Source organism: Emiliania huxleyi (assembly GCF_000372725.1).
Source record: "Emiliania huxleyi CCMP1516 unplaced genomic scaffold EMIHUscaffold_274, whole genome shotgun sequence".
Lineage (NCBI taxonomy): Eukaryota > Haptophyta > Isochrysidales > Noelaerhabdaceae > Emiliania > Emiliania huxleyi.
The window spans coordinates 64150-79832 of NW_005199975.1; the positions used below are offsets into that span (position 1 = coordinate 64150).

Sequence of the window (15683 nt, forward strand, 5' to 3'; positions counted from 1 at the left end):
CTCCCCGCAGATCTGGCACGCGGCGGCGAGGTGGTCGGGGAGCCACGGCGGCGGCGCGGAGATGGCGTGCAGGAGGGCTCGGCGCTGCTCGGCGCTGATTGGCCGCCCGCCCCGCAGCGCCGCCTCGGAGGGTCCCGCGTGCGAGAGCGGGCAGAGGCCCTCAGCGTCGGGCACCTGATTCGTTGATGAGTCGAGGTGTTGAGGAGTGCCGCACCTCACCGATGCCTCGCGGCGTGGCGCACGTTCGGAGAGGCGCCCGCGGCGACGAGCGAGCGCGCGAGGCCGAAGTGGCCTGCTTAGCGAACCACCTCTCCATGCACTCAATGCTGTTAGCTATTCAGCGAGCGTGCGAGGCCGTGCTGCACCTCGCCACGCCGCGAGGTGCAGCGGCGTGTGGCCACGCCCGTCCTGCAGGAGACAGTGCGGACGCGGGTCAGGGAGGGGCCAGGGACGCTGCGGCGGCGTGTCGCCCCGCCCGTCCTGCACGTTGATGTGCGCCCCAGCGTCGAGCAGCGCCGCCAGCGTCTCCGCCGCCGCAGCGCCGCCGCCATGGTCGCTCAGCCGATGCAGCGGCGTCTGCCTGGCAGCGCATCGGCTGTCCCTCAGTCCTTCACGGAGGAGGGGGCTGGCTCTCCATTCCGATGCAGCGGCGTCTGACCAGAAGGGGAAGTCGGCGGCCTCTCTGCGACATCTCTGCGATCTCTCGGCGACCTCTCGGCTATCGCTATCTGCCCCGAGGTGAAGTCTGCGGTGTTTGGTGACGCCCCGGCGGCGAGCAGCGCCTTGCTCGCGCGGAGAGGCTCCACGCCTAATGAATACTTAATGAACACTTAATTAATAGTTAACGAGGCGCCCGGCTCGCGCGGAGAGGCTCCACGCCGCAGACGGCGTGCTGCAGCGGCGTGCAGCCCGCGGCATCGCGCTCCTCGACATCCGCGCCTGCGCATGTGCCGTCGCTGGTCATGCACTAGTCAGTACGAGTAGGCAGCATCCCTCCTTCACCTCCGCGCCTGATCATGGTCAGTCACCGATGACAGCGCCGGCAGCCAGCGTTGCGTCGCGCTCCTCGGCCTGCCGCACCGCACGACAAGAGCAGCTCGCAGCAGGCGGGCTGCTGCGCGCTGAGGTGAAGCGGCGTCTCGCCGGACGGAGCCATCCTCGCCTGCTGTTTGGCTAAGCACGTGAGGACGCGCCACCACCCAAAGCGGCGTCTCGCCGGAGCCATCCGAAGCCTGCAGCGCCGCACCGCGCGACAAGAGGAGCTCGACGAGCGGCGCAGCGCCTGCGGGGCATGTCTCGGACATGTCCCGGGGCGGTGCGAGGGACGGGAGGAGCTCGACGAGCGGCGCAGCGCCCTTCTTCGCGGCGAGGTGGAGGGGGGCAGGGCCGCCACCTTAGGGAGGAACTAGTCACTGGTCAAGCACGGGGCATTCCCTCTGGTTGAGGGGTGGAGGGGCCGCCGCCCGCTGGCTGGGCATTCGGGTCGGCAGACGCGTCTAGCAGCGCCTGAGGACGTGTCCCGGACATGTCATGGACGTGTCCTGGGCATTCGGGTCGGCAGACGCGTCTAGCAGCGCCTGAGGACGTGTCCCGGACATGTCATGGACGTGTCCTGGGCATTCGGGTCGGCAGACGCGTCTAGCAGCGCCTGCACGGAGATTACCCGAGATTACCCGAGATTGCCCGAGATTACCCGGGTCGGCAGACGCGTGTAGCAGCGCCTGCAGGGAAGGGGAGAGGCGAGGGTCGGAGGGAGGGTCGGGGGGGAAGGGCGCGTGGCCGACGCGTCCAGCAGCGCCTCTGCCGCCCCCGCGTGGCCGTGGAGGGTGGCGAGGTGGAGGGCGGTGTAGCCGCTCTCGTTCGCCACATTCGCCTGCGCACCAGAGACGGCTCGCCGTGTTGCTGGGCGGCTCAGCGTGGCAGCCGCACTGGCTGGCCAAGCTCGCCTCGGGTAATCTCGGGTAATCTCGGGTAATCTCGGGTAATCTCCGCACTGGCTGGCCAAGCTCGCCTCGCCGCCGTCGCTCCCAGACCCAGTCAGCAGCATCCGCACCTGCTTCAGCCGCCCCGCAGCAGCTAGCTCGTGGACCAACGCGCCGCCGCCCCGCCGCAAGGCGGAGCCGCCTCCCGCCTATGGGACATGTCTCGGACAGGTCGTGGACGTGTCCTGGACATGTCCGCAAGGCCGAACAGCCTCCCGCCCGCCGCAGCAGCGCCGCTACGCGGAGGAACGCGCCGCCCCCCTCCCCTCCCTCGCCCCCCTCGCCAGCCCCCTCGCCCCCGCTGCCGCTCTCGCCCTCCGCCAGCGACGCGAGCACGGCCGTGTCCAGGGGCGTGCAGCCCTCGCCGTCCACCTGCGCTCAGCTCGACATCACGAGTAAGGAGCCACGTCCGGTATCACTGTAGTACCCGTCTTAGACTCCTCTCCCCTGTCCACCTCCCCCGGCAAGCTGTGCTGTTGTCACTGTTAGAAGCACTCCCATTCCTCCTATCATCACTGTCCACCTGCCCAGCCGGCAAGCCGTGCTGTTGTCACTGTTAGAAGCACTCCCATTCCCCCTATCATCACTGTCCACCTGCCCAGCCGGCAAGCCGTGCCGGAGGAGGAAAGCGCACGCCTCCGCGTCGCCTGCCGCGGCAGCCGCGTGGAGCAGCGAGCCGCCGCCCTCCCCCTCCTCGTGCAAGGACGCGCCTGTCATTCCACACTCTTCAGTACTCTTTCAGGATCGGCCGTGTCCTAGCTGTATCCTAGCTGTGTCCTAGCTGTGTCCTAGCTGTTTCTTTGCCGTGTCCTAGCCGTGTCCTAGCTGTGTCCTAGCCGTTTCTTTGCCGTGCCCTGGCTGGGTCCTGTTTCCTGGCTGTGTCCTAGCCGTGTCCTGCTCATCCCTCCCCTTCCTCAGGGACGCGCCGGCGTCGAGGAGGCGCTCTGTACCTCGGCCGTACCTCGGCCGTACCTCGGCCGTACCTCGGTCGTATCTCGGCTGTATCTCGGCTGTATCTCGGCTGTATCTTGGCGCGCCGGCGTCGAGGAGGCGCTGGCACGTCTCCCACCGGTGACACGCCGTCGCAACCTGCGGCGATTCATTACTTAACTAATTAATTAATTAATTATGTCTCCCACCGGTGACACGCCGTCGCAACCTGCACGGCGGAGCTCTCACTGGCTCAATGCGATCGTCAGCCATGAACAACAAATGCCACTCTCTCAGCCTGCAGCGGAGAGGCGGCCGCGAAGGGCGAGCCTGCCAGTGCAACCAACAATGGCTGATGCTGCGAGCAAAGAAGTGCTCGGCCACGCGGAGTGGAGAGGCGAGCCGGCGGGGGGCCTCGCAGAGAGGGAGCAGGAGTGCGGAGGTCCGAGCAGGGCGGCGAGCAGCTCCTGAGGACATGTCTCGGACGTGTCGCGGACGTGTGTCCCGGACATGGAAGGGCCGAGCGGGGCGGCGAGCAGCTCCTGAGGACATGTCTCGGACGTGTCGCGGACGTGTGTCCCGGACATGGAAGGGCCGAGCAGGGCGGCGAGCAACTCCTGAGGACATGTCTCGGACGTGTCACGGACGTGTGTCCCGGACATGGAAGGGCCGAGCGGGGCGGCGAGCAGCTCCTGAGGACATGTCTCGGACGTGTCGCGGACGTGTGTCCCGGACATGGAGGTCCGAGCAGGGCGGCGAGCAGCTCCTGAGGACATGTCTCGGACGTGTCTCGGACGTGTGTCCCGGACATGGAAGGGCCGAGCAGGGCGGCGAGCAGCTCCTGAGGACATGTCTCGGACGTGTCACGGACGTGTGTCCCGGACATGGAAGGGCCGAGCGGGGCGGCGAGCAGCTCCTGAGGACATGTCTCGGACGTGTCACGGACGTGTGTCCCGGACATGGAAGGAGGGCCGAGCAGGGCGGCGAGCAGCTCCTGAGGACATGTCTCGGACGTGTCGCGGACGTGTGTCCCGGACATGGAAGGGTCCGAGCGGGGCGGCGAGCAGCTCCTGAGGACATGTCTCGGACGTGTCGCGGACGTGTGTCCCGGACATGGAAGGGCCGAGCGGGGCGGCGAGCAACTCCTCCTCTGGCATCACACCTGACGCATGGGCAGGGTAAGGTCTGAGGCATCGGCCGACGAGGAGGCCCCTCCTCCTCCTCCTCTTGCAGCGCGCCGCTCGAGCCGGCGGCGGCGAGCAGGTGTAGCGGCGAGGCGCTCCGGAGCGAGAAGAGCCACGCCTTGGCCGGGATCGAGTACTGAGGAGGCATCACTAGTCATAGTTGCTACGAGCAAGCGGGGAGAGCCACGCCTTGGTCGCCGCAGGCAGCGCGAGCACCTCCCCGGGCACCTCCTGGCGGACATGTCCAGGACACGTCTCGGAAGTGTCCCGCCGCACGGCAGAGCACTCCGCTCTCGTCGCTCCTGTAGCAGGGAACGGAAGCGGGCGGCGGCGAAGGCGCCGGCCGCTTGCTTGAGCAGGGTGGTGCTAGAGGTGGCGCTCTCGCCTCCTCGCCCGCCTCCGCCGGCAGCGAAGGCGAGGCCGGCGCGGGCCTCCTCCCGCGCCGCCTACAGGAAGGGTCCAGGAAAGGTCTAGGAAAAGAAGGCGAGGCCGGCGCGGGCCTCCTGCCGCGCCGCCTCCCTCAGCGTGGCGCAGACGTTGGCCGGGGAGAGGATCGCCTGCAGGAAGGCTCCGGCACCGTGAGCCGGGAGGCTTCCAGGAAGGGACGGCGGCAGAGGCGCCTCACCACGAGGCGGCTGGCGGTGGCGTGGAGCAGGGAGGGGAGGCGCCACAATCCGGCGAGCTCCCGCAGCGCGAGCAGCTCCTGATTACTCATTGCCCATGCATCACTCACCATTCATGATCAAGAGACCCCGCAGCGCGAGCAGCTCCTCGTGCGACAGCCCGTCCGGCGGCGGAGCCTCCAGGTAGACGTGCCGCAGCGCCGCCTCGACCAGCGGCCTCTCGGCGTCGACAGAGAGGCGGATCGCTGCGGCGGTGACGGCGGAGGCGGTGGGCGCGAGCAGCTCGCGGAAGTGCTCCGACCGCGCCGACAGGACCAGCCGGTGGGCGGCAAACTCCTCTCCCGACCGAGGCACGAGGCGGCAGTCGGAAAAGGACCCGTTTGCCCAGACCTCGGCGAGCCCGGAGCTGAGCGCCGGCGCGAGCGCCGAGGATGGCGGCGGCGGAGGAGGAGGTGGAGATATTGTAGGGTCGTCGTCGAGGACGTGCGCAGGCGGGGACCAAGACATAGGAATGGGGTGGCCTGGGCGGCTAAGAAAAAAGAAAAAACGTCCAGTGCGAAAAACCGCGGAAGCAAGGCTGCCTGTAAGCTCTGCTCCTAGCCTTGGTTGCGGCCCTCTCACTTCACTGCAGAACTATTAAGAGTGAAGCGTCCTCGAGGACCCGTCTTCGCGGCGACGAGCTTGTGTTGTGTTGTTAAGAGTCGCTTATATAAAATGAACTCGGGGGCACGGGACGCGGCACAAACGGGGCACAAACGCCAGGCTACAAAGACGGGGAGGCACGTAGTGACGCAAGAGTCGCTTGCTATGTAGTATACTGAAGTAGTCGACCATGAACGAGATTACGAGTTTGTGCAAAAAACATTCGACAGCAACAATAGAGAATTTTACAACAAAAACTCCCAATAAAAGAGACATGACGAGCGCCCCCCCCCCCCCCCCAAAGGAGTTTCAGGCAGCCGCACCGTATCGCACACACGGACACACGCATGGGGTTGACCCTCGCGTTCAACATACGCGTCGCCCCATCGCCATCAAAGTTCCCTAACGATGTGCATCATTCTCCGTCGCCCCCGCAGCACGCTCCCCGCTGTATGCCCGGCAGGCGGAGGGAGCGGATTGCGCCGAAAGGCCATTGGTTCGCGCCACGCAGAAGCGAGGGGAGTGCGAATCGGCAGCACCTCCACCCCATCCACGATCGATAAGCGAGACGGGGATAACAGACGCCAACATGCTCAGCCGGAGCAAATCGCCCTCGCCGTCTTTTGTTCGGTGTACTGCGACCGAATGGACCCCACGTTTGGGTTCCCCCGGTAGTTGTACTGCACGGTGTTTCCTCGCCGGGGGAACATCTCGCAGCCGCCCAGGTCGTCCTTCCAGCCCTCGCCTCCTGACGTAGTGGTGTACCGATATCCCAGCGTTCTGGCGCACTCTCGGCACTTTTGCTCCCCAATGTAACAAGCTCGGTTTCCGTCTGTAACTCGGCACGCGGGCGGCGGGGGCGGCGGGGGAGGTGGGCGCGGCGGGGGCCGCGGGGGCGACGGAGGCGGTCGGGGTGGCGGGCTTGGAGGTGCAGCTGCCGTACTTGCCAAACTTGAAGACCCTCCCGCCGCACGTGCCGTTTATGACCTGGGGTTGAGGGCGGGGTTGTGCGCGCCGGCAAGGCCCGAAGGCACGATCCCACGAATCCGCGCGTGTATGGAGACGGGACTGCACCACCAGGGAAGGTGCGTGCAGCGTGTGTGCGTGTGTGCGCATGTGTGCTTGTGTGCATGTGCATGTGCATGTGCATATGTATGTGTGCTTGTGTGCTTGTGTGCATGTGTGTGTGCGTGTGCATGCGTGTGTGTGTGTGTGTGTGTGTGTGTGCGCTCTTTGAGAAGAGCGTGTTGTGCTGCCTGGTAGCCCCAATTTTGCTGGTTGAGTTCGGAGGCCCAAAACGATACCTGGGCGGTGTAGCCGGCCTCGAGCTTTGCCACCAAATGCGTCTCTACGAGGAACGTGCCGTTGACCGTGAGCGCGCCGTCATGGAGCTGGAAGAGCGCCTCCTCGGTCCTGACGTTGACCGACAGGCGCGGAGTGGAGAGGAAGTTGTAGAGGGCGTTGTGACGGCCGCGAAAGTCTGCTGTGCCGCCATAGGCGAAGCTCAGGTGCGGGTCCTTGAAGATCTTTGCCGCCAAACAGGGATCGAACTGCTCCGCAGCCATTGCCAGTCCATGGGGTAATGAGTGATCCCGCGCGCCCAAATCCCAAATTCGGCAAATTCGCAAATGGCGGCGCGAGACAAACCCTCAATATATCTCGAACGGAATGAATTGGTAAAAAGATTTCTTTTCTTTTTCAAATTCTTTTTACGCGGTAGGTTGTAGGTGTATTGTTGGCAAAGAGTTAAATTTGTTTCGTTCGGCATACTCCGACAACTTTCCGAGAAGCTTTTTTCGCCAGGGTCCCCGTAGGGCCCTTGCAGGGCGAGCCAGGGCGAAAGTGCGTAGGACCCATATTCCTCAGCCCTTTATTATTAGGTATGGATGTATGTAGGAATGGGTTGTGAGTGAGTATTCTTGATACGAAACCACGACGACACACACCAGTCGACTCGCATCGGTTGCCTCCATGAACGGGTTGCCGTTTCCCCGGAGGGGGATGTTGTATCCGGCAAAGAATTTTTCAACTAAAGGCGGTCGCACGACACGATTCACGCGACAGGTGAGGCGCGGGCGACAGCGTCCTCAGAAGCCGGCAAAGAAACAAGATATAAAAAACAATCCCCGCGCCCATTTCGCCGACGAGCGACAAAACAATGGCGCTGGGCGAGGCCCTGCTGCCGGCGTCGGAGACGGAGACGAGAGCCAAGTACCGCAAGAATGTGGTCAAAATCTTTGTGGTCTACTTCATGTCGATCGCGGTCCGCGAGGTCGCCTTCGGGCCCCTCTTCAACATCTACCTCCTCGATATGGGAGGCAACATGCTTGTCGGCTCGATTGAGTCGATGCGGGGGCTAATGCAGATGCTGCTGGCGTACCCGCTGGGGAAGCTTGCCGACTCGCTGCCGCGAGTGCGAGTCAGCAAAATCAACCTCGTCATGTTTACGCTTGGCTTTGGCACCCGCGCGCCGCACCACGCCAGCCGCCCCCGCACCAAAAAGCCCCTCTCAGGGGTTGCTCCTCCTTGCAGGCATCATGATGGCAGGCATCTTCATGGACGCTCAAAAGTTCATCGTCGTTGGCATGTGCTTGTGGGCTCCGGTGACGCCACGCGGAGCGCACACAAAGCGAAGCCCACCCTCTTCCTCAGCGAATGCATGCTGGTCCTTCCAGGCGATGCAAAATTGGTTCTCCACCTCCAACGCGATTGTGGCCGACAGCACGCCGCCAGAGACACGGACAGCAACGATGGCGGACATGTCGAACATCCAGGTGATCGCGAGTGCCATCGGCCCCGCCATCCAGATGTTCTTTCTCTTCGTCTTGCAGCAGGACAGCTGGGACAGGCCGACGCTCCACAAGGCGGACGCCGCTCCGAGCCACCTGAACAGTGGGGACGTTTGAAGGAGGGGATTGAGCCCTCGCCGGCCGCGTCCTACAGGCGATGGGGGTAGCCTGCCTCATCTGGCCCATCGTCATGATTGGCGCTCGCGAGCGAGGGATCCGCGGCTCGAGAGGGACGCTCCCTCCACCTCCTCCCCTTGCGCCTGCGCTCTAGGCACGTTCATGCTCGAGGAGCTGCCGCCACTGGAGAAGACTGCGGCCAAGGGCCGCGGCAAGTACATGTCCGCCGACCTCGACCGGCCGGTGTTTGGCGGGCGGATACCGACTCGGTGGTACCTGGCCATCGCGCTGCAGATTTCTAGCACCATCACCGCGATGGGCGCCGGCATGACCGTCAAGTTCTTTCCGCTCTTTTTCAAGGCGCGCCGATCCCCCGACCGAGTCCACACTAGCCTTCTCGCCCGACCGGTCGCCGCTGCCTCTCTCAGGTGGACTACGGCTTCACGCCCCAAGCCCTCTGCCTCCTCACCTTTGCTTGCCCCATCGCAATGGCAGTGATGCAGCGCGTCTGCTTGCGCGTCTCCAACTCCCTCGGCCGGCTGCCCGCCATCATGCTGTTCCACTTTCTCGGCACGGCCGCGCTCGTCGTAATGTGCTTGTGCGACAATGTCGCGGCGCTCGTCTTCCTGTTCATAATCCGAGGCGCCCTGATGAATGCGCGCTCGCCCATCATCACGGCCGTCACGATGGACCTGGTCACCACCGAGATGCGCGGCCGCTGGGCGTCCATCCAGTCCATCACGGGCTTCTCCTGGTCGGGCAGTGCCTTCATCGGCGGCGTGATTGCCCAGGCATACGGCTACCGATTCAGCTTCTTTGTCACCGCCATCGTCTACATGGTCTCCTTCGCGCTGATGTTCCCAATCATGTGGGCTTTCCCCAAAGAGCAGGACACCACCGTCGAGGAGGCCATCTCGATGGTGCGGCAAAGCCATGCACCGAGCCGCCCCTTCTCCGTGGTGATGAACGACGCAGGCTCCTTCTTGCCGGACGACCCGGAGGCGAAGAAGAAGGCGCCGGTGGGTCCTTGAGCTTAGGCCGTACTGACGTATAGCACACTAGTCCTTTCACCTTTCAGTGGCGTCGTGTGGGCTAAGGTTTCAGAGAAGAATTCTTGTTCTGCATGATCTAGTCGAGGACGACGGCCGCTGAGGGGGCCGTCTGCGGTGGCCGTGCTCCTTGTTCGGCGGACACGGGACACATACCCTCGAGGATAAAACAGAGAGTCGACACACTGGAGGGTCCAAACTGCAATGCGAAGAGAGACTCTACACCGGCGTCGTGGCGCGGCGAGCTCGGGTCGGACTCTGCCCACACCAGCCAATGAGTCATACATTCACAGCTGTGTCGCGGCTGCGAGGTCCGACCGGACACCCTGGTACGCCCCCTGGCTCTGCAGCAGCCGTGTGCGCGGCCCGTCCGCGCCGTCGCCGCCATAGTCGTGCGCTGGCCGGCGCGGCGCGCAGGCGGCGCAGGAGGCGCAGCAAGCGAGCCTGAACAAGCGCAGTTGTTGCTTGCTTGTCTGTCGTTGTGAGTTAGTGCGGCGCCCGCGGCGCAGCAGGCGGGTGTCCGAGGAGGAGGCGTACGGAGTGCAATCTCGGCTATCATCTCGGGTATCATCTCGGGTAATCTCGGATAAGCTCGAGCCCGAGGAGCAGCGACCAGAGGTAGGGCGAGTACGCGCCGCCCCAAGACCCACCGATGGACCGGCCTGATGGCGCTCACTGTCCGGTCATTACAACAGAGGTGCAATCTTACGCTGTAGTGTGCCGCCCCAATATTACGCTGTAGTGTGCCGCCCCAATATTACGCTGTAGTGTGCCGCCCCACGCGCCAGTGTAACCTCTACCCTCGGGTAACCTCCCGTATCCTCGGGTAATCTCGCTAACCTCGCCTGCGGCGTCCGACTCGCCCAGCCGCCCCGTGAGCGCGGAGAGAGCGCACAGCTGCAGCAGCGCGGCGCAGACCTGCGGCACTCTAACCTCGGGTAGTCTCGGGTAATCTCGGGTACTCTCGGGTAATCTCAGCTGCAGCAGCGCGGCGCAGACCTGCGGCAGACTCAGAAAAGGGCTCATGGAGCGGCGGCAGGCTGCAGGCATGGAGCGGCGGCAGGGCAGGCATGGAGCGATGGCAGGGCAGGCATGGAGCGATGGCAGGGCAGGCATGGAGCGATGGCAGGGCAGGCATGGAGCGGTGGCAGGCTGCAGGCATGGAGCGGTGGCAGGGAGGCGCGGACCGCGCCCGACGCGCTGCCGCAGACCTGCGCCTCCCGCTCCATCAGCCATGAGGTCGGGTCCTGAGCGGGAAGGTTCCGGGAAGGTTCGTGTGGAGCGGCCCGCAGCCTCCACCAGCAAAGGAGGGCTTGGCTCCTCGCAGCCGGGGGGAGGCTGCAGCGGGAGGCCGAGCGCGCCGCAGCCAGCGCAGCCGGACAGCAGCTGCAGCGAAAAGGCGAGCGCCGCCTGCGCATCACACCGAGTGTGATTCCGCATCCACCCACCCACTCACCGGCCGCGGAAAGAAGGCAAGCGCTGCCGGCGCCGCGACGACGCCCCAGCCGCCTCCGCCTCCCCCGAGGCGAAGGCAGAGGAGGACAGCGGAGCAGCCGAGCAGCGCCAGCCGCGCCAGCTCGGCCGCGGCGCCTACAGGCAAGGCTCTCGGACAGCCTCGCGGAAGGTGTGCCAGGACCTGGAACCCGCGCCTCGGCTAAGCCGCGCCGGCGCCGGCGCCGGCGGACAGCGCGGCTCTGGCTTTGAGGAGGAGGGCGAGCAGCAGCGGGGTGACGGCCAGCGACCAGCTTCGCGGCTGCGGCGACGGCTGTCCCGCCTCGGCGGCGGTGAGGCGCGCCGAGAGGAGCAGGCCGAGGGCGAGGCACGAGGCGGCGGCCAGCGCGGCCGGCGCGGCGTCAGAGGAGCCGGCCGAGTCCGGTCGGTGCGACCGGGAGGCTGCGCGCGTGGCGATGAGCAGCAGCGCGCCGGCGGGCAGCGCGAGCAGCGGGGCGAGCACGAGCGGCCACGGCAGCGCGAGCGAGTGATCCGCCTTTTCGGCGTGGAGCAGCATGAAGAGCGAGAGGAGAGCGGCGCCGCCGGTGAGCGCCGCGCCGCAGCCGAGCCAAGAGGGAGGGCCGCCGGGCTCCTGGCGCATCGAGGAGAGGAGCGGCCGGTGGAGGCTGCTGCCCATCCAGCGGCCACCGACAGCGCCGAGCGCAGCGCCGAGCGCCGAGGCAGAGAGGGCTGCGAAAAAAAAGAATTCTCGCTACGCGGGGCGAGCAGTCACGCGACGGGCGAGGCGCGGGCGACGGCTTCAGAAGCCGTCGCCCGCACCACAGGAGCAGTCACACCACCAAAGCCAGACCGGGGCGAACAAAGCCAGTCCGGGGCGAAAAAAGAATTTTACGAAAAGAATTTTGAGCCGATTTGGCGCGGGGCCCGACCTCCCCTCCTAGCCTTTTTCAGCCGCGGCCCCGCCACCGTCTCGTCTAGGGCGGCGGTGGCGAGGGTGGCGCCTGTAGGGCCGGCGGCGGCGAGGGAGGGGGCGGAGATGGCAGCGGCGGTGGGTGCGGTGGCGGTGGGGGCGGCGGCGGGGGTGGTGGCGACGGCAACGGGGGGGGCAGAGGTGGCGGTGGCGACGGTGGTGGCGAAGAAGGAGGCGGGGATGGCATTGGAGGAGTTGGAGGTGACGGCAGGCGAGGGAGAGGAGGCGAGAACGGCAGAGGCGGTGAAGGCGGTGGGGACGGTGGCGGTGAGGGTGGCGACGGCGGAGGCGTCGGCGGTAAGGGGGGGGGTGGATAAACCTGTCGATCTCCTCGTCGCCCACGCCCTCGTTCCCCATGTACTCTCTCTCTCTCTCTCTCTAGGTAGGTAGGTAGGAAGGTGAAGAACAGCCAGGCTCGGACTGGACACCAACGCGGTATGGGTGTCTCTCTCTCTCTCTCTCTGTGAGAGAGAGTTCTTGTTTTTGAATTCTTTTCGGTTCCGGCTAGACGGCGACGGCCATCCGACCTCGTTATCGTCAGCCGCCTCTGGCACGGTTAGAGCGTCGGGCCGCTAGTCTGGCCACGTCAGAGCCATGCGCTCGCGATTGGCCGACCGCGAGAAGGGCAAGCGCACCGGCCGCATCGGCACTCTACCCGCCGAGGCCGCGCTGCTCATGGAGACGCGGCTCGACACAGCCAGCTGGCTCACCTTTGCTCTGGTGCTGCTCGCGTGGCTCGGCGGCCTCTTCTGGCTGGCTGGACGGCTCAAGAGCCCGCCGCCGGTCGCCAGCACCGTCCTCTTTGGTGCGGACGCGCTCGGTGCGCCGATGTCGACCGTCCGCCCGGCCACGCCTCTCGCGCCGTCGCTCGCTCTCAAGCTCGACCTCGTGCCGACCGACGCCGCGAGCTCCGGCGTGGCGACGCTGCTCATCAAGCGGCGCGTCCGGCTCAAGATCCTGCGACGGCGGATATCTGGCCGCGTCGATCCGCCACCCGCCGCTCCGACGGCTGCGCAGCGGCTGCCGGGAGCGCGCGGAGGCGCTCGCTTGACTAGTCGCTGCTGCGGCGGCCGCCTCTCTCCTGCACTCTCTCTAGCACCTCGTCCCTGCACCTCTCCTACTAGGCACGCTCCACCGGCTGCTGCTGCGCGTCGGTGCGGCGGGGGACGAGGCGGCACCGACCCTTGCCAGCTGACTTTGATGAGCGGCTCTTCTCTTTTAGGTGGCGGTGGGGAGGTGCAGCGAGACTGCTGGACTCAGCGAACAGCCGAGCAATGAATGAATTAGGCGCGGCGGGCGAGGCGGCGCACCGAGTCAGCGACGCGGTCTCGACAGGAGGCGAGAGAGAGAGAGAGGGTTAGGTTAGGGTTAGGTTAGGGTCAGGTTAGGGTTAGGTTAGGGATGCGGTCTCGACAGGAGGCGAGAGAGAGAGAGGGTTAGGTTAGGGTTAGGTTAGGGTCAGGTTAGGGTCAGGTTAGGGATGCGGTCTCGACAGGAGGCGAGAGAGAGGAGATGCGACTCCTCTCTGCCCGCTGCCTCTCCCTCGACCCTCTCCGGAGTCACTCCAACGCCGTGTTGAACTAGACTCGACTAGACCTCGGGCACGCGCATGCTCGCAACACACACACACAGCAGCACACCCCTCGGCGAGGGACTGCGCCGCTCCTAGGCTAGGTGTTTAAACTAGACTAAAGTAGACATCGGGCACTGCGCCGCTCCTAGGCGTGCGCGCCGCGTGCGGGGCTTTCACCGGGCAGGTCTCATCTCGGACTAATCTCGGCCCGATCTCGGCCCGATCTCGGCCCGATCTGGACTCGATCTCGGCCCGATCTGGACTCGATCTCGGCCCGATCTGGACTCGATCTCGGCCCGATCTCTGCCCGCCTCATGGCGCCTCTGGGCAGGCGTCCGAGGCGCCGTCGGCGCAGCTGTCGCGCTGGCTGTGCGGCGGCGCGGAGGGAGGCGGCGGGGACGGAGGCGAGGGTGCGGGGGGTGGGGAGGCGAGCTCCGGTGAAGGGGGCGGGGTGGAGGAGGAGGAGGAGGAGGAGGAGGCGGAGGAGGAGGGGGAGGCGGGGGAGGAGGTGGAGGCGGGGGAGGAGGAGGTGGAGGCGGTGGCTTCGGCGGAAGTGATTGTCAACCTAACTCGAGAGGCGAGCACGAGAGACTAGCTACTAACCCTAACCCTATCCCTAACCCTAACCCTAACCCTAACCCTAACCCTGACCCTAACCCCAACCCTGACCCTAACCCCAACCTTAGCAGGAGTGACTGACCAGGATACTGTTAGGCGAGCACGCGCTGCCGCGGGAGGATCTGCTCGCCGCTCCACCTGGCCTCCCCCTCCACACCTCTCGCCTCGACGGCACTCCCCGGACCTTCTCCCCCGCCCACCCGTCGTCGGCTCTTCCTCTAGGCGCGGCGGAGGAGAAGGGAGTGTCTCCTTGCGACCGGCAGGTAGTTGCTCACACGACTGAGCTTGCCACGCAGGCGCGGCTGCGCGGCCTGCCGCGCCACGAGTACTTCTTCGAGGTGGAGCTGCTGCCGCAGCGGGCAGCGGCCGATGCCGGCGGCGGCGGCGTGGCGACTGGCGGGGCGACGGGCGGCGGGGCGGGCGGCGGGGCGGGCGGCGGGGCGGTGCCGTTTGTGGGAGAGGCGGAGGAGGCGGTGGAGGCGGTGGAGGCGGGCGTGGAGGGAGCGGAGGGCTCGGCGCTGGCGACGGCGGCGGCGGCCTTTGAGGAGGAGGAGAGGGGCAGGAGCACTGCACGGGAGGTTCTCGGAGCTGTCCTCCAGGTGGCGCTGGTGGTGGAGGAGGAGAGCGAGGCGGCGGTGCTGCAGGAGCTGCTGCTTCGCTCGCTGCTCTTCGCTGGCTCCCTCGTCGTGCTGCGCTCGGCGCGGCGGCAGCTGCGCGACCCCCTCCCGCCTCGCTGCAACACACCAGCCAGAAGACTGTGCTACGTCGCAGGTGCGGCGGCAGCTGCGCGGCTTCCTTGCCGCCGACCTGCTCCCCGAGCAGCGCACGCTCCCCCCGCTGCTGCTGCTGGCCGCCCTCTACGCGCTGCCCCTCCCCCTCGTGCTCAGCCTGGTGTACGACCTTTCCTAGACCTTTCCTGGACCCTTCCTGTAGGCGCTGCCCCTCCCCCTCGTGCTCAGCCTGGTGTACGACCTTTCCTAGACCTTTCCTGGACCCTTCCTGTAGGCGCTGCCCCTCCCCCTCGTGCTCGGCCTGGTGTACGACCTTTCCTAGACCTTTCCTGGACCCTTCCTGTAGGCGCTGCCCCTCCCCCTCGTGCTCAGCTTGGTGTACGGGGGGCCGTGGCCTGCCGCCGCCGCCGCCCTCTGCGCTCTGCTCTTCCACGACTGGGCACTCCTCCTCCCACCTCCCCGTCGCCACCGACGCCGCCCGCCGTGATTGGTCAATCACAATGAACCAGGCACTCCTCCTCTACCTCCCCGTCGCCACCGACGCCGCCCGCCACACCGCCACCGCCTCGTGGGGCGCCGCCTGGCTGCCGCGCTCGGTCCTGCTCGTGCTCGCGGCGTCGCCGCCGCTGCTCCTCATCATCGACGACTTTGGGGGCGGGGGGATGCGGCAGGCTTGGGACGCCGAGGCCGGGAGCCTCCGCCACGCAGTTGAGATATGTGACGAGTGACGGGCGGCTGCTGAGCAGGCTCTCTACGCCGAGCCGGGGTACTACGTGGCGGGCGACTCCGGGCTCACGCTGCCTCTCCCAGCCACGTTCGGGCTGTGGGGGGGCGAGGAGAGGGCGACCGGCATCACCGTGATCGCACTCTTCCGTGCGGAGACCAGGGCACGTCCAGGACATGTCCGAGACATGCCCCATAGGCTCACTGGTCGCACTCTTCCACGCGGAGACCGCTGTGCTGGTCGTGGCGGCGGCGTGGGAGGTGCTCCCCGCCCCGTCACCTTCACACCTTCACCATCGA

The 15683-nt window shown here is 66.3% G+C and overlaps 4 protein-coding genes across 4 annotated transcripts in view; 2 read left to right on the plus strand and 2 right to left on the minus strand.

Moving 5' to 3' along the window:
• EMIHUDRAFT_115974 (hypothetical protein) overlaps positions 1-5226 on the minus strand; it is a gene marked incomplete at both ends in the record, with an annotated part of 6852 nt that extends 1626 nt beyond the window's left edge. Inside the window, 9 exons of the mRNA XM_005776685.1 lie at positions 243-292; positions 366-408; positions 487-580; positions 712-808; positions 1247-1282; positions 1694-1721; positions 3052-3071; positions 4325-4327; positions 4830-5226. Coding sequence (XP_005776742.1) covers positions 243-292; positions 366-408; positions 487-580; positions 712-808; positions 1247-1282; positions 1694-1721; positions 3052-3071; positions 4325-4327; positions 4830-5226 — 768 coding nt within the window. The remainder of the gene's footprint in view (positions 1-242; positions 293-365; positions 409-486; positions 581-711; positions 809-1246; positions 1283-1693; positions 1722-3051; positions 3072-4324; positions 4328-4829) is intronic.
• A 2293-nt stretch (positions 5227-7519) lies between these two features.
• On the plus strand, positions 7520-9298 carry EMIHUDRAFT_238659 (hypothetical protein; the record flags this gene model as incomplete). Its single annotated transcript, XM_005776686.1, has 5 exons — positions 7520-7774; positions 7875-7964; positions 8037-8253; positions 8422-8648; positions 8696-9298. The coding sequence occupies 5 exons, from the start codon at positions 7520-7522 to the stop codon at positions 9296-9298; spliced, it is 1392 nt and encodes a 463-aa protein (XP_005776743.1).
• EMIHUDRAFT_457784 (hypothetical protein) lies at positions 9275-11408 on the minus strand (the record flags this gene model as incomplete). Its single annotated transcript, XM_005776687.1, has 7 exons — positions 9275-9760; positions 9915-9978; positions 10162-10315; positions 10504-10563; positions 10773-10906; positions 11059-11090; positions 11203-11408. The coding sequence occupies 7 exons, from the start codon at positions 11406-11408 to the stop codon at positions 9604-9606; spliced, it is 807 nt and encodes a 268-aa protein (XP_005776744.1). The 3' UTR covers positions 9275-9603.
• A 2217-nt stretch (positions 11409-13625) lies between these two features.
• On the plus strand, positions 13626-15388 carry EMIHUDRAFT_238662 (hypothetical protein; the record flags this gene model as incomplete). The annotated part of the gene is made up of 6 exons (XM_005776688.1): positions 13626-13644; positions 14152-14267; positions 14529-14615; positions 14701-14820; positions 14935-14964; positions 15170-15388. 6 exons carry the CDS (start codon positions 13626-13628, stop codon positions 15386-15388), a joined length of 591 nt encoding a protein of 196 aa, XP_005776745.1.
• Positions 15389-15683: the final 295 nt, after the last annotated feature.